At 33.9% G+C, this 18,818-nt stretch overlaps 1 protein-coding gene across 1 annotated transcript in view; it reads left to right on the top strand.

Moving 5' to 3' along the window:
• Dgkb (diacylglycerol kinase beta) overlaps nt 1–18,818 on the top strand; it is a 702,490-nt gene that overhangs the window by 271,026 nt on the left and 412,646 nt on the right. Inside the window, exons 15-16 of the mRNA XM_051175084.1 lie at nt 4,684–4,800; nt 15,746–15,819. Coding sequence (XP_051031041.1) covers nt 4,684–4,800; nt 15,746–15,819 — 191 coding nt within the window. The remainder of the gene's footprint in view (nt 1–4,683; nt 4,801–15,745; nt 15,820–18,818) is intronic.

The raw sequence follows: 18,818 nt of genomic DNA, 5'->3' as shown, positions 1-18,818 counted from the left end.
AAGGATTTAATAAGAAATAAGAAACAGGTATCTTTAAATTTTATCCCATTTCTTTTATGTGTTCTTGATGTTTTTAAATAATTTTAATTAAGACTTCTGGCCACAACTAAATTTTGTTATAGTTTCCAAGGATTCCTTATAGATTTCAAGGGTTTGGTTTCTTTGAGGTGAATCTTGCCAGGAAAATATTCAAACTGACTGTAGAGTAGATCCCTCCCAAAGGCAGGAGTAACTATGAAGCTTCTTTTTTCTTTTCTTTTCTTTCCTTTTTTCTTTTCTTTATTTTTTGAGCTGATTCGGCTATTTGGCTGTTGAGTTTGTGAGCCATAATGTATGGAAAGGAATCCTTAAATCCTTAAATCTGACCTTGCTCCAGTCTCAGACAGGGTGGTAATCCCTTTCAGACCATTCATGTTAGGGCAAGTTCTGGAACCCAAGCAGTAGCTCCAGCTAACCACAGAGCATTATTTTTTGTGGCTTTGTATGAAGCCAAATGCTCTGTGGCTGCTTGTCTCTCATGCTGAGATTGCACAGAAAGGAGAAACTCCCGTGCTCGAGGTAATCATCACTTGCTGATCATAGTTGTTGAGTGATCGATAGCAGCAGGCTTACATGTTGTCACGAACATCTCTTTTGAGGGAGCAGTTTTCACCAATTTACAAATGCTATTCCTCTTAGAGTCAGCATGGGACAAAAAAAGCTTGTTTGTAGAGCATATATTTTAAGCGGGGTCTTTTTATTTCATTTATCCCATCATTCTGTTTTCTGTGAATGCTGCCTGGCTTTACTGCTCTGTTTATTATGATGATTATTCTTCTGGAATTCAAATACAATGCATTCCCCCTTAAGATCTGTTGCTTGACTGGTGGAGCCCAAGAATTGCAAAATATTGAATTTTGTGTTTAAAATGTCTGCATAGCAAACACAAGAGTTGATATTTGAAAATGCTCAAATATCAATAACTGTATTTTCTACTTTGTGGTTAAATGTTCTATATAGTTTTTGTGGTCTTTTAGAGCAGTTCTTTTCAATGTTTGAATAATTTCCATTGACAAAAGCAATAATTTTCCCAGTATGTTTTATCTTGGATAATTTATCTGGCAGAGAAAATTTGTCTTAATTTGTGGTTTAGAGCTCAAAAAGCTGAAAAATGAAACAGCAGTTGAAAAGGCAAACCCAGCCTGCCATTGTTCCCAAAGCATTTTTCCTGTGTGATGTTGAGGGTGGGGGAATGGGAAGCTCTTCCTGAAACTGAGTAGTTTAAACATTGGAAATTCACTTTCTTAATATCACAATGGAAGTTTCCAGGCAAGATTTATGTACTCTTAGACTGGCAGGTGAAACACTCTGTGTAGTATTTTTCAAGGATGTAACAGTTTTCCCTCCTTGGCCCTCATACAAGAAGAAAATGAGTAAGGGTTTTCTAAGTGAACATAAGAGACTGTGTCAAGCTACCATCTTTGTTAACTTATGTTGCATACATAAAATACCACAAAGTCTCATAAAACTCACAGACAGGTTGGAAACAGATGTTAAACAAATGAGTATTACAATGAGCAACCACTGGGGGCAATTAAACCATTATATTCTCCTATCCGTTTATTTACATATTTACAGTCTTGATTACTTTTCTAAATTAAGACAACTAAATTTCTTCCCAAACAAAGACATACCCTTGTTTTTCTTGAAATATGTGTTTTAAATTAATATGTACTCTTTTAGTATTGGTAAACTATGTGCAGAAATATACAATAAACATCATGTGCCTTTTGTGTAGTGTGGGCTTAGAGAGGCAGGCAAATGCAATAAGCCAATCATCCCTTCCCACTCTACTGATGATTTTGGAAATTGTTTTATAGTCATTTTAATATGGCTCTAGATTTCAAAAATAAAAGCTCATCAGCTGAAAACTGAATTTTGAGTTTTAATTTTTTAATGTTTCAATGTTTCATAAATTTATGTTCTACAGAATTTATATAATGCTATCCACAGAGATTCCAGGAAAATGGTTCATTTATTATGTGCTTTTACTGCCAATTGGAGGGTCTTAACACACATGGGATTTCCCAGTTTTATAAATGCTCAATGATAATAATAACTAAAGCACAGCTTTTTTAGATATCTATAGTCCAGTGTTTCTTGTTATACATTTTCAGTGTGGTATACACCCCCCAACCCCCCCACAGACACACACTGCAAAATTATCACTTACAAAGAAACTAACCACCATGAGTTTTGTGATTCTTATTATGCTAGCATTTTAGAAATTTAATGCTAAATAACAATTAGTGCATCATTTGGCAGAACCTTTGCTTAGAAGTGTTCTTCACAGTAGCGTATTGACCCCGTACCTTATATACCTGAATCAAAGGACACAGAAATAAGCTATTTTATCTCCATGCATCATAGCATTTATTTTTGAACTGACACAGTTGAGCACTTTCACATACAAGCACTAACCTAGGTTCTTTGAATATGTGACTGATATAGTGAATGTTTTTTTTTTTTTCATCAATGTGAATTTGAAACTATGAACTTCTTTCTAATAGAAATACCAGTGAGCCCCTGAATGGAAAGTATACCCATTTTGTACTTTCTGTTTATAGGACACATACTCTAAATGAGATAGAGTACTCAAGAATTTATATATTTTTATTCTACTAAATCTAGACAAATCTGTAAAATTAAAACGATCATAGTTTTGTATAGGAGCTCGGGATTATGTAGTAGGTGTGATTCAACCCACACTTCCTAATTTCTAATTTCAGCTTGTAATGGAATCTTCATACGCATTGTACTGTTTAGAAATATCTGTGAATCAACTCATAATTTCTAAACTTAGAAAAAATTCTTACAAAAATATCAGTGCTTTACCAGAAATTATGCTTATATGAAAAAAACCCACCATTTTCATTGTATGAAAAGAAACCACAAAGAATTTAAATAAGAGGAATGCTAATACACCACCCACTTTTAGACATATCAGAAATACATTCAGTGAATTTGAAAGGTAAGTGAACTACATTGATTATTATTTTCAAGAAGATTTCATATAAAAATATATATGAATATATATGTATATATATGTATATATATATATATATATACCACTTATTATTTAAAATAACCTTTCTTTTAAAGTTATACATGAATTTCCATCCAAATTAAAGAAAATAAAATCCCACATAAACAAGTATCTAGAGTTAATATGATATGCATGTAAAGTAGTAATAGGAAGTATATGGGCACTAAACCAGTAAGGTGCCCATGGCCAGACATTACTAATCAATTATCATATTGTTTCTTATTGAAACTAGATGTCATCCAAGAATTCTAAATGCAATATCTAATGAACTTCAAAAAATTTAGTGTTTCAATCTTAGTTGTTATTTGATTCTTTATCTGTTTGCCTCGACGGGTACCAGGCAGTGATAAAGGTTTGCATCATCAAGGGACAATGAGGATGCCAGAGCAGCTAGACAGAGCAAAAGGGGTGTGTCAGATTTGTAGAGTATTGGCTATGGGAAGTTAAAAGGCTGTTGGTCTACTAGGCAATAATTACAAAAATGTAGGAAAAATGATAGTAGTATACTTATTAAGCTATTGGTGGGTAGTGTGTAATTACTCAAGCAATGATAAATGTTTTAGATACTGAGAAGGACAGATTAAAAGGCCATTTGTGTATAAGAGCTAAGTTTTAGGATGAGATATGAATTGAAATTATGGATGTAAAATTCTTCATGAAATTGTAATTGAAAGGTTTGTCATGGAAAGACGGTAACTTGGATGCAAACATATGCTGTCAAGATGATTGGGCCAAGGAGAGGCTTATTATAGATTCAAAAGAGGATAAAAGAGTAAGATTAAATGAGACTGAGACAGCAAATAGTGAAGTATGAGGAGAGACATGAGGAGAAGCCACGTCCTCAAAGCAGAAGAAGGCATAAGTTCAAGACATAGCAAGAAATTCATTCTGTCACAAATGTGGTTTAGGTAGAGGAAAACACCATTCAGTGTATCAATGAGAAGCTTAATGATGATTTTAATAAAAGCTGAGTAATGGTGATAATTGCTGATTGGTTTAAAAAGATAAGAAAAGAGAAAAGAGAGGAAAGCAGCAAGCAATTCTTATTCTGTATACATATTCAGACACATATCATAGGTTTATTTACTTGTTCTTCTGTTTATTTCATTGTGGAAACAAAAGAATTAGAAGTAGAAACTGAATTTCCCAATACATAACAATTATTAAAGTACCCAGTAGCCTCAAAATTCATCATTCAGTTAAAAATCATTTTCAATGTTGAATATATTTATAAGTACTACTTTTAGTGCTTATTATCAAAATCTTTAAATTTTAATTTATTTACCTTATTGTTAACAAAAGTAATAAATTATAGTAGTTCTTACAAACTTTTGATACTGGGTGTGTATGGATCATTCAAATTTTGATTTCTTCCCCATGTATCTTTAACTGATATAATATTTCAATCATGTTGATATGAAATATATTGATTTGATTGAAAGAAAAAACTATTTAGTTTTCAGAAAATATTCCAGATTAGCTAATTGGCCCCAAGTTTATAATTATGGATGTCTTTGTAAAAGATTCCCATTTAAACCATTTATGCCTCTTAAGTTTTAGTATAATTTATCAAATATATTTTTTAAATTTTTTTACAGGATAGACAATCAACAGCTAAAAAGGAAAAGGGCAGCTCCCAGCAGCCAAATAAAGTGACAGACAAGAACAAAATGCAAAGAGCTAACTCTGTTACTATGGATGGACAAGGTTTGCAGGTAAGGGTTTCAAAAATTCAAATTACAGTACCATTCATATTTGTTACTTTTTTATTCTGAGAGGGCATATGTTCAGTTATCAACACATTCTTTTATCATTTATATTATCTCAGTAGATTTCTTCAAGAAAGATCATTATTAATTTATCAAAATGTCAATCTTATACTTGATTGACAGAATGACATTCTGGGTAGATTAATCATTTATAATGTTATCTCCATTTTAAATGAAATTGGCAAAAATTCATCTGTGAGCCTGAAAGTTAGAACTAATATAAAACTTTATTATGTACAGATGTGTTATTTACACATATTACCTGTCTCTATCCAGTTGTAATCACACACACACACACACACACACACACACATACATACTCACACATGCAGACACACATGTAAAGACTGAGTCTAATATTAAATAGTTAATTGTGAAGTAATGCCTTTAGAAAAGAAAAAAATGCATTATAAACAATTGCCTTTTAAATAAAATAATAAAATGAGGTTTCAAGTTAATATATCCTCATTTCTGCATTTTAAATTAAACTCAAACATCATGCATATTTCTAGGTTAGACAAAGAGAAGTGGTTTAATTTTTTTTATAAATCTATGAATTATAACTATGACCTCTGACATAAAAATCCATCTTATCTAACTACATCATGCAGTAAATCTATTTAACTAATTTCCTCATGCTAATAAATAATGAGTATTTGATAACAACATTGTTTTCATCTTTAGACCTGTATGATTATTTCATTTTTCACCTACATGCTTGTCTGAACTGTAATTCCTTCTCTTCTTAATGTATTTGAAGTCTCAGACTTCTTAGCAACTGCTTACCACATGGATGGCTGTGGCACACATTTACATACAAATCATGTGATTCCACTAAATATTAATTTTAAACAGATTTAATTAATGATTTTATCTTTTGTAATTGTATTTTATTTATGATACTTCATAACCCATAATAAGTAGCACAGTTAAGAGTAAGCTGAATATGTCTAATAATTGCTTAATAAGAAAATTCAAAAATTCATGAAACTTAAATAATAATTCTAGTTGCATCTCACCTTGCCAGTGAATTTGTGTTAGTGGCCACATCCCTTTGAGCATGGCTTCAGGTGCGGATGTGACCAGAAGGTAAAGAAGGGCTTTGAGGACTCTCTAAATACTTTTAACTACAGTTCTTATTTGATAACTGTTTTGTTGTATGTAATTTTACTATGTTAAAGTTAAAACATTTCTTTTTATTTAGACAGAAAAGAGGAGATGATGAGGGATATCCTTCTGCATATATGTTTCTTTTACTAGTTGATGAATAAAACACTGTTTGCCCAATAGAGGCTAGAAGAGAAGTGGGACTAAGAGACTAGGAGAATTCAGGAAAGATAGGCAGCCCTAGGGTGTAAAAGGAGTTGTTATGTAGTGGAGGAAGGAGTAACAGTTCTGGCCCCTCCTCTGGTAAGATATGACCACGTGGAAATATTTAGAGTAATATAAGTAGGTTAATAATTAAGAGAGAACTAACCAATAAGAAGCCCTAGCCATTGACTAACAGTTTAATAATTAATATATGTCTCTGTGTGCTTTCTTGGGGCTTAGAAGGGCGGCAAGACATGTTGGGGCAACAAACTTCAGCAACAAATAATTGCTTACCTATGGACAATGAGATATTTTTTTTGTAATTTACTAAGTTATATTACAAATAGAAACTCTTTCCCAAGTAATTAAATGCAAGCATAAAAAGAAATTTTAAAAAGAAGCTATTATATTCATGTATATAAAATTCAATTATATAAGACTATGTCTGTGTCATTTTGGAAATCATATCAACATGTTTAATAATATTACATGTGACTCATCTCAAATTTGACATCTACTCACAATTTTGATAGCAAAACTTTGACTGTGTGATCCGAAAAATTTTTGCCAAAGACAATCAACACTTACATTTAATACAAAAATTAGAAAGACTAATCAATTAAAATGGCAAATAACTCTGGGTTACTGCCTAAAAGATCAATTTGTAAATTTAAGTACATATTAGGTACATATTTCTCATTATGAAAAACAGGCATGGATCATTTGTTCTGCTCCTTAGCACTATGGCACTATTCTACCTATATTTTGCATACATTAATGTTTGATGATTCTCTCTACTAACAGGATCTTGGGGTCTTTATACTTCTTGTTATCACTTTAGAAACTATTGTTTTGATGTTCTAAATTTAAAAAATTCTCCATGTCCTTGCCAATAGTAGATGATAGAGCCAAAGTCTGACTGAGGAATGCTTTGGCTTAGATTCTGTGTTTAATGCCTACAATATCTTTTATCTTATTCAACAAATCCAAACCTGTGTAAGTGTTAAACGTCTGAACACTTTGTTTTCTCATGCATTTTTTAAATATTGTTTCAAGGTCTTAAACAACAGTAATGTATTCACTGGAACAGTAATGACTATGTTTTATCTTTCCTAAGATTAAATAGTCAAAATTGAATGATCCCACTTTAAAGTAAGAAGTGAATGTTGTATTCAGAGTAACATGGAAGTTTGGTATGATGCAGTGACATAGATATAAGTTATATTTTAATATTTATTGAGGCAAAGTTGATATATTTAGCTTTATATTGACAGGGACGGTAATATTAAAACACAGATGATCAATATTTTTTTACCTTTGTGGTTATAAGACAGTAATAACCTTCATAACAATGTTGATATATGAAATTGTCACATACAGTTTTCAGTTGGCCAATTCAATCATCAATTTAGACAAAACAGTAACAAAAAATAAAACTGTGAGTTTGAAAAAAGGTTTAGATAAGTTGGTGTATTATCCACAACATAATTGAATTCACCTTGGATATGGGAATTTACATAGTTTTGAAGAGAATGTAAAAATTGAAAAGAAAAACTCTTAATGATTTTGTGCAAAGTGGAAAATATATTATGGTTGCTTATCATTGTTGGGACAAAATAATTATTGGGGTTTTTTGAGGTAAGATAAAAATATATACCAGAGAATTAATTCTCTGTGAGCTTTAAAATGTCCATGTCATGGAAAAGCATTGAATTGCAGCCCAGTTTGCATATAACTCATTGACATGAGAGGTCTACACTGCTTAAAGAAGATTAATCATAGTTAGGCACATTCATCTTCCTCCTTTTCAGCTAACCAGTATAATGATCAGGATTATTATTTCTAATTAGAGGAAGTAATAGATCATGCATAACTCTAGGATGAGTCTCATTAATTAACCCAAGTCCTAGGGGACTTCAAATAGCAGTGGCTTGGCACTCTGTCTTTGTCATTGCTCCTCATACCATAGGTTTACACTTCAAACACAATATCAAGTGTAATGGAAATGTCAATTTTTAACGTGCAAGAACTTTAATAATAATGAGGATAATCTGATGTGTGAACAAATAAGTAAAAATCAATAATTTGTTCAACCTCATTTTGAGATACTTGTCTTGATCCTAAACATTACATAAAATTTCTGGGTAAAATATCACTAGAGAATGAAAGGATCCAGCTTGTAATATTTCATATCAATGACAAAATGATTTAGATACATAATACCTTAATACAAACTGGTATGTTGTTCCATACAATTCATTACCATGTTATCTTTCTAACTTTATATTTCATAATCACCAATCACTTAACATAAACACATGCACTATGACAACTGCTCAGTAAGCATACAAGTCAGTTCATTTCTTTGATCAGTTTCTACAATGTCCTAACTTTTTTCTAATTGATCTTTATAATCATTCTAAGTACCTGTTTATGTGCAAAGTTATTGGTCTATAGTTTTAAGAACTACAATTTTTCAATGGGGTGTATAATGGTGGTGCCACATGCCTTTAATCCCAGCACTCAGGAAGCAGAAACAGGCAGACTCTGAGTTTGAGGCCAGCCTGATTTGCAGAGTGAGTTTCAGGACAGCCAGGGCTACACAGGGCTACCCTATCTTGGAAAGGGAGAAGGAATATAAGTTGTCACCTGAGTTCACCTGTCTGTACAAATGTTATATTATAAATACTATGCAAGACAGAGCTGAGTAAGACAAATATCAAAACGAAAACTTGGAGTTGTATATAGTTAAGGAAGACAGCCCAGAAGGTAATACATGGGTAACTAATTCAAATTGGCAATATCATTAGTCATTTGGGTTTATGGCAAATAGGCAACTCTAATCAGTATCAAGAGTATACCTCCTGAGCTGTAGGACCAAGAACTAGAGAGAGAGAGAGAGAGAGAGAGAGAGAGAGAGAGAGAGAAAGCCAACACAGAAAGTTGTAGATAGTACTATAGAGAAGTAACACGTATTGTGTGTTCCAAGTCCTAGAAAGTTTTCCTGAAAACTTTGACTTTTGATGTGAGTAGGAAAAGGATGTGATTCCCCATCTATTTTAAAAGATGCAATCTTGATAAGTTTAGTTTATTAGAGAATTGGTTGGCCATTGCATAACTACCATGGACAATTAAAGGTTATAGGATTAAAGGCTCACCATAGAGCTTTGGAGGTTGAGAAATGTTTTGGGAATAGAATCAGACTGGTGAAATGACTAAATGGATAGTTTGTATGTAACTGGCAATGACAAACATGGCAGAGTTGACAGCAGCTGAAATACTGAAGAGCTTGGGTGATTGTGGTTAGAGGAAAAATTCCTGATGACCAAGTATATAACACTAAGTAGTCAGACCAACAGCTAAGTCCATAATTTCAGGGAAAGAATGACTATGGACTTTTATGTAAAGCGTGTCCTCATGGTACTCAGAATGATTGAATAAGATGAGGTTACTGAAGGCAGGGGGCTTGGTAGGGAGGTGATGAACTATCTTAACTCCAGAGTCACATTCTTTAAATCTACAGTATTTGTCTTCCCCTATATGAGAATATGGAAGACTTAAATGATAAAAATTAACGCGGTTAAATAAGAATCAGGATAAACAAATAGGCCGAATAGATGTATATTCAGGGAGAAATAACTTACAACCTAGACAGATGAACACCAGGAAATTCAACCTGATCCTCTCCTGTCCCAGTCACGCCAGAAAGAGAGCCTTTCCTGGCTCCCCTCTGACCTCCTTCCACAGGTCACTCCGCCCATGGCTCCACCCCCAATGGGCGTGGTCAGTGCCACAGAAGGACTATCTCACTACAATTCCCCTTTTAGTCTAAAGAAAAGATTTAGGCTTAATACAAAACTATATACAAAACAGTGAATAACAAGTGTGCTCTAAGAAAAGGAAACTCAAGAACAAAATGATCTACATATCTAGTCCTAGGGTGAGGGCATAATGGAGTTTACAATAGAGTTGTCCTAAGCTGGAAAACGTAAGTCTAGTACCTAATATATCTAACTAGGAAGAGAGAATAATAGTTGTGATAGTTTAATCTTTAACCTCATCAAGACCTGAGAAGGAAATTAACAATACTAGAGTAGACAGGAAATGCAGATGGACAACTTCCAAAAGGTGCAGCAAGGACAGAAACAGCATGCCACCTGAACAGTCACCCTAGGTCTTACAGCAACGTTGGCAATGTTGGTACACCCAGATTTGGCTAAGGCCAAGAGAACTTGACAGACCACAACAACAGCAGGGAGGTAGAATGGCTGTCTTACCCTGACTTGGCAAGGTCAAGCAGTCTTTTATATTTGTCTCCTGCAAGCACATAGGACCGCATGTCCAAATCAGTGGTCAAGGTGGGGGCAGTTCTTTGCCCAACAGGCCATTAGCTGAGGTGAGAATGAAATCCAGCAGGAGCAACAACAGTGTCCAACATTTTTTCGGGAAAGTGCACGGTGTTGTCAGGAGCAACAGTGTCTCATGTCAATGGAGTACTAATATTAAAACATTTAAATGACATGTTCTGCATGTCTATGAAGTGATTGAAGTTTAAGCATCTATATCTGACTAATCTCATAGGTACAGGAAATATGAGTGAAGATAATCTGTAATACTCAGGAACTTAGCTAAAAAGACTGATTAAAACCTCCCTGAGTAAAGCAGGAACAAATACTTAAACAATATAACTATTTACATACACATACATGTAAATCCTTAAAATAGAGGTAGAGTATAAGTGTCAAGACAAGAGGTAGAACTATAAAGGACAGCAAGATAAATATCCCAAATTATATCAATATATAAAATGTCTTGAAAACAAGAAAAGTATACATACATAGAATATGGTAAAAAATAATGTGCATAAAACATTGTAAGTGGAAAGATTTAACACAATATAACAAAATATAAACTTAATTTTACATAGCTTACCACATAAGAATACATAACAATGTAAGCTGTAAAATACTATCCCATTCTTACTCAAATTCTCAAGAAAATAGGCTAATCTACCTATATCCCATCTAAACCATACCTTTCCCAACCATTCCCTATTCCTGTCTAAAAGATAAACCCGAGTGTAAGCATCACCCGATCCTAAATAACTAAAACCAACCCAAAGACGATGACTATTATCCCAAAATTCCAAGGGTAGGGAAAGGGGGCGTCATTATCTTAAGGTTTCTTCCCACGTTGGGCACCATCTGTAAGGAGTACGGCTTTTCGGCCTGCTGCCCAGTCTCGTCCTGATGCCGTGCCAGCCCCAAATAATACACAGAGACTTTGTATTTGATACAATACTGTTGGCCCGGTTACTTGTTTTTTATCGGCTAGCTCTGCCTTTAATTATTAACCCATTTCTGTTGATCTATGTATTTTTACATGGCCTTTTCTTACCAGGAAGGTGGCTGGCATCCAGCTCTCTCCAGACTCTCCATTTTGACCCCTCCTTACTACTTCCTCTTCCTCCTTGTCTCCTAGTCCCTCCTATCTTCCTTTCCTATTGGCCAACAGTGCTTTATTTATTAACCAGTATGAGAAACATATACAGAATGACATCTCCCATCAACTCAGCAATGATCTTATGTGCTGTGTGAATTACACATTCAAGTGTGCATAGTTTTAGGCTAAAAGGATGGTTTGTTGATGGCTATTTCTTTTGCTTTGTCATCTCAAAAAAATGTATCTAATATTTCAGTATAGCAATGCTTGAGTTTTCAGAAAAAATACTTTATTATACTGTATTTCAAAATGTTTTATAACAATAATATTTAACTCTAATAGGACTTAAGACACACTCAACTTGCTTTAGACCAAGTTCTGCAAAGAAGGAACTTAATTTCCCTAGACAGACCTCTCAAAATCAGGATGCAGAATTTGAATGAATTCAGTAGGAAAAGTACCACATTTAATGCTAACTTCATATCTTCTTTTATCTGAGAAACTTTAAGTTATTAAGCAAGTGGCTAAAAACAAGAATGTCAATAACCTTAACTGACAGTGGCATAATATAAGATAAAATAGGAGCTCTTTGGTGGTTTTCCTATCAAGTGTTTAATTTCTTTTTCTGAGGGAGTATGTGTATTCGTATGATTGGGGAACAATGAAGAGTTTCACTGTGCCTGATTCTATATGTATCATGTGCTCAGCACACATGGTCCTTGTTTTTCATTTAGGTTATACAGCATATAAGAATTAAAAGAGAGAGAGAGAGAGAGAGAGAGAGAGAGAGAGAGAGAGAGAGAGAGAGAGAGAGAGAGAGAGAAAACAAAGCAATGGCATACCTAAGATCACCATTACTTTTTGGGTCTCTTTACCTGGAGTGCTGGAACAGCTCCACCTTTTCATTAGGAGTAGGACTCAGTCTGTGGCATTTTCAGTTACCTTTAGGCCATCTCAATTGACAAGACCCACACTGGATAGGAAGGAGAGGATTCGATCTGATTCTCTTCTTTCTTTAGAGAGTACATGTTCCAGTCATTTAGTGATTGGATCTTGGGTCTGCAATGACAAAGTGCTACAGACAGCTATGGCTTACACTTGAGACTATTTCTCATGCAGCTGGAGGTTTGAGGTACTCAAGAGCATGGATGTCACAGGCAAACTTGTTGATTATGAGGTCTCTTCTTTGGGTTTTGGAGAGAGCAAGCAGCTCACTGTGTGCTCACACGTCCTTTCTGTGTGCTGAGAGAAATGGGGACAGAGGAGTGCAATCATAGAAACTGCCAGCAATGTTTCACCAGAAGAGACATTCACATGCTTTCCTACTTGTTATTTATCCTCTTACCTGACAAGACACTGGAAGTTCAATATCTTAAACACTCATCTATATTTGTACACATATGCATATGGATACACTCATGTTCTGTAAACATCACAAGCTACCAAGATGCAAATAAGACAGGGAAGATCACTCAACTCTATTCTTACCATTCCTTTTCTCGGAGCAAAAGCATCTTAACTTATCAAACCTGACAAAGACTAGACAGCACTGCAGGTCTTTGGCTCTCAAAACTAAGACTTCTGTCTACTTAGCACCACATTTACTCAAGTAGATAGGCCTTCTTTTTATAGAAGCAAAGGTTAACACAATTTTAAAGCTTTTTCTCTGAGCATAGAAAAATATGCCATATTTGCCTGAATAACATATCTGGTCTGGCAAACATTTTATGTTCCCTTAACCCCTGAGCCTCATAGCCACTGCTTCCAACGTATGCACCAAGTGAAGAGACAATGGGTATTAGGTGGACTTAGTCAGGCTCTCTCAAAGGAGCACAGATCCACAGTAACTGATGGAATACACAAATGTCTTTGATATGTTTTATTTTTAAAAATACAATGGTGTAGAAAGAAATGGTGCAACCAAACAAGTTCTCTTATATTTTGATAAGTCATTTTACTAGCCTCAAAATTATATAGATATGCATATATGTACATATACAGAAATACAATTTTGTGTCATATACAAAACTGTTTATTATAGTCTTCTCAGAGATGTATTTCTTACTTCATAAGGGTATAGAAATTTGGAACCAAATTTTTAACTGTCTTTACAATGATTTATACTTATCCTTCTAAATATTTCAATAATTATCTCAGAGAGGCATTTCAAAATATTTCAAAAGAATTCTGATCAAGAATGAATTTTAAATATAACCCGATATGATAATTAACCATGTAAGGTTAGGAATGAGAAAGATCATTACCCCAAATATTTGAATTTTCATTTCTTTGCTCAAAACCCTCCTTTATGATCTATGGAGATGGTTCAGTCAGGAAAGTAGCTGCAATGCAAGAATGAGGATCTGACTTCAGTTCCCCAGTACCCACCTTTCCCCAGTACCCACCTTTCCCCAGTACTTTGCTCTTGTAATATGAGCACTGTGAAGTGAGAAACAGGGAGAACCAAAGTTGTAACAATTAATGAGCTACAGACACTGGGATATTTAATATTGAAAAATAAGATAGAGAAGTATTTGAAGAAGACATTTATACACATGAACTTAATATACATTCACACACATATACTCATATACCTATGTATACACACATACATATGCACACATACCCAATCTTATTTTGAAATGCTTATGTATAAAACCAATGAATAGCAATTTAACTTAAACTTAAAATAAGTTAAAATACAATGTATTATTATCCCCCCTTTTTTGCATAGAATAAATTAAAGAGTTCCAGTTTTGCAATATGAGGGAATCTAAAGGAATTTGTATGCCAGTCTTCAGATAGAATTTTTTTTTGTTTCCACACTGTAGTTATTTTGATGAGTAAATATGACAGCTATTTCATGCCATCAAGAGTAGGCTTTATGATAGTGGACACTTCTTTCACATTAACTGAGCACATTTGTTACAGGAAGGAACAGGAAGTAACTACAGACCCTACAGCTCTCCTGCCCTTGATGAACCGGTTAGAGGTAAAATAGGACAGAAGGACCTTCATTCTCTTTAGTAGGGAAAAGTAAACACAATGACTGACTCCAGAATTAGTTGGTTTACAGTAGAAAAATGAAGACTAGCTCATTCATCTTTCACATTTAGCCAATGTGAAGATTTTAACATTTCTTTATTGCACAAACTAATTAGAAAGATGTCATTTCACTTAAGATTTGGAGGAAGAAATAATTAAACTGATATCATTAAAACAGAGAGCATAAAGGGCATGATGTAATAAAATGATCGCTTTCAATTGTCACATTAAATATTTAAGGATCATCTCAAGGGGAGAAATAATACCACATCAAGAATAAACTGAATCTACTTCCCAACTTAATATTTAATGTTTCCTGTTGGTTTCATGAGTTTAAACACTGTATCAATATTCTTTGAATAATTGTGTTCCCACCTAGTATAAATTTTTCTTGGTGTCTACCTAATAACAATGGAAGCAGATACAAAATTTCTTTGCCATGATACCTAAAACAAAGATCGGGTGTCCTCATTGTATCAGCACAAGACCAGTATTATTTTCCTTCCTGACCCATTTCTCTACAGAGTCCAGATTCCTTCATGTGTTTGTGTAGTTAGTGTGTACTTCCTCCTAACTTAAAATTCTACCAGGAAGCACATCACTTTATTTATACACAGCTGAATAAATAGTGTTAAAGACAAGACAGTCAGAGATCACTGCCAACTCCGTTTACAAGGGAGACCCACAGTCAGTGCTCAAATAGGCATGACTTGACGGGACTCTGTTTTCAAAACAAAGAAAAAGTGCTGAGGCAAAATGGTGTGGACTAGAACACTGAGTCTGAAAGAGGCCCCCAAAGGGAGATGGATTCCACTTGGAACACCAGCTCTAAATTAGCAGCACTCTGCCTGAAGATGCTTTTCTATATGTAACAAGTTTCTTTGTTTCTCTTAAACTGATTTATTGTTGCTAGATTACAGAATGTTCCACAAACAGAGAGTTTTGTTTTTTCACCATCCCGTTATTCTTTTCATGGTGGCTACAGACACAGTTTAAAAAAAGGTTCATTTGTAAGTGGGTTTTCTATAATGAGAGATAACTTGCTTCCTCTGCTCATACTATAGCCTACTAATTTCTCCATATTTCTTTTTAGATCACTCCTGTTCCTGGCACACATCCACTTCTAGTTTTTGTCAACCCCAAAAGTGGTGGGAAGCAAGGAGAACGGTATGTTTTAAAAGTTGTTCCCTTTTTTCTATAGCATAGGAATAAAAAGATAAACTACATTCATGATGTAAGCAACATTACTTCTAATACCTAAATGTAACAAACTGCTATCAATCACTTCTCTTTTATATTTGAAATTTTCATATGATGGCCTTTTGTAAGTATTTTAACTATCAGAATGTGTGTATTTTCAATTTTTCTACCCCCCCCATGACCTTTGCCTCCTAGAAAAGAGTTGGTATATGGCAGGTATTCATAAACAATGTTGAGTTGAAATTGTTTTTCTAGGTGGTCAACAGGTAAGCCCTAAGTAATCACAGCCATTATAGGGAATAGAATTTATATGCAACATCTAGTCAAAATATATTATGGTGATTTTATGTGTACATTTTAGGATTCATGATACTGTTTTCCTAGTTGAATCATAACATATCTGATATGAATAAAAACTAACTACATCAGACATCTCAGTATGTATTTAGCCAAAATAACCTAAAATTTACTTTTGCAATGAATTAGTAATTAAGTCATAATTTGTAACACAAATATGAACAGCAAACTGAAGAGTGTTTTCTAGTATAAAATTATAAAATCAGCCACACCTTCCTTAACTCTGCTGGGATGTTGTTTTTAGTCTCATGTATGAAAAGAGGTTTTTAAAAAATGACTGTAGATCAGAGTCCATTGTTGTTTACAACAAATGACAAAGATTTCCATCCCAATAAAATTTGAAAATTAGTTTTTCTTCTGTCATTTAACTTTTCAGAGATGTTGACTAAATGAAGTTTATTTTTTTTCTTCCCATAAAATATAGTAAACTATTGCTTTTTCACAGCATTTAATTATGTTTTACTCTGGCAAATATTTAAGCTAATAATGACTCAAATCTTTAAAGTTCTACAATATTTCATTAAAGAGATGAGTTGCCTCACTTGTGAAAATAGATATTAAATAGTAATGCAAAGTTACTTTTCTGAAAACCTTATTACTTGTGCCTTTGTAATTCAGTTTATTTCAGAAATAATGAAGAACATGAAAATGTTAATTATTAACAGGCTGTCGTATGGTGTTTTTAATACATTGTTTAATGTATAATCGGGCTAAACATATCTCCTCAAATGATTATCATTTTCTTTGTGGTGAAAACTGAATTTTTTTTTACTAGCCTAATGAATTGTGCATTATCTCTTGCTACATAACTGGGCAACAGCACATCAGGACATTTTGTTCCCATGAAACTGTACCTTAGTGCCCGTTTATCAAACCTTCTCACAGCTGTTCCCTCTCCATGATTACCACAGCCTTTGCTAAGTTACAATGTACTCTCACCTCTGAGATCATCATGTTTATATTCCATAATGTGATCATGCTGTACTTACCCAGTTGTCCATAGTTCACTGTACTTATCATCTAGGTCTATCCATGGGGTAACAAAACAACAGGCTTCTGTGCTGTTCATTCACAGTCAGTCTGTATGCATGTACTTTATCTGCTCAGAAGATGGTAGACATGTTGCTTGTTTCCAGTACTTGGCTGTTGAGAGCCATAGTAAAGTGTGTGTGGATGTGCAGGTGGTTCCTTAAAACATTATTTTAATGACTTTAGATACATATTGTTCAGTGAATCAAAAAGTACTTCAGTCTTTAAGATTTGGAAGTATGCCTCTACTCTTTCCAATAATAAATATGGCATTATTACCTACAGCAGATAAGGGGTAGTTTTTCTCCATATCCTCAACAGTCTTCAGTCTTTTTAATAATAGCCATTGTTACTAGATGAAGTGATCGCACATTGTAGTTTCACTTGCTTGCCCCTAAGGGCTTGTGGTAGGGATAAGAATGTTTGTTGTTGTTTTGCTTTGTTTTTTCACATATACTGTTGACTATCCACAGTCTTCTTTCAAGAATGTCCATTTAGCTATATTTATAATTTTAATCAGAATTTTTCTATTTTTAAATTCTTATGAATGTTGACATCAGGTTACATATTTTGGGAATATTTTTTTTCCTAGTCCAGAGATGTTTTATCCATATTAGCATCTTAATGAATGCAGAAGATTTCATACTTAGATTTATGTTTTTGGGCTGCCAACCCACACATAATGATATGGAGACTTGTTATTAATTAGGAAAGCTTGGCCTATAATATAGATTTGTTCCTAACTAGCTCTTATAACTTAACCTATATACATATATTAATCTGCATTTGACTATGTGGCTTTTATCTCTATCTCATTCTGTGTGCACAAATCATTCTGCATCTCGCTGGCTTCTCTGACTTCTTCTCAGAGTCCTGTCTGTGCCTAGAAGTCCCACCTATACCTCCTGCCTAACTATTTGGCCATTTTACTCTTTATTAAACTAATCAGAAGGTGCCATCACAAACATACATCTTCACAATGTAAAAAAAAGGTTATTGAACAACAAGGTTTAACACCCTTAATGGAAAAATTCTGAAGAAATTTGATATAGAAGAAATTAACTTGTTCATAATACAGTTTCACTCATGAAAAACTTACTACTGGCATCATGAGAAATGTAGGAAAACTGAGAGCTTTCTTTCTGTGGTCTGAAAAAAGACAACCATAACAACTTCATCACTATTGAATGTAGTACTAGAAATCTATAGAAAGCAATCATGGAAGAGGAAAAAGATAGGACATCCAAATTAGTAAAAATAAAATCATTACATCATTGAAAATTCCCTGAATGCTACCAAAAAATATGAATATTTTATAATCTCATCCAAAAGAAAGGATACAAATAAACACAAGGCATTGGTACTATTGCTGCTGGTCCAAAGTAAATTATTTCAAATAGAAATCAAGAAAGAAAACCGAACTGGTTATTGTGGTACATGCTTGGTTTTATGGCCATTGGGAGTATGAGGTTAGCTCATGCTTCATAGTGTGAGTTTGTTCTAAGCTAGCCAGGATCAAGTCTCAACAACAATCAACTTATCACTGCAGACACAGCCTAAGAAGGAATGCATATGAAGTG

Source organism: Phodopus roborovskii, unplaced genomic scaffold, assembly GCF_943737965.1.
Source record: "Phodopus roborovskii unplaced genomic scaffold, PHOROB, whole genome shotgun sequence".
Classification (NCBI taxonomy): Eukaryota; Metazoa; Chordata; class Mammalia; order Rodentia; family Cricetidae; genus Phodopus; species Phodopus roborovskii.
The sequence above is the reverse complement of the archived record's forward strand: the minus strand, read 5'-3'. Positions and strand labels throughout refer to the sequence as shown.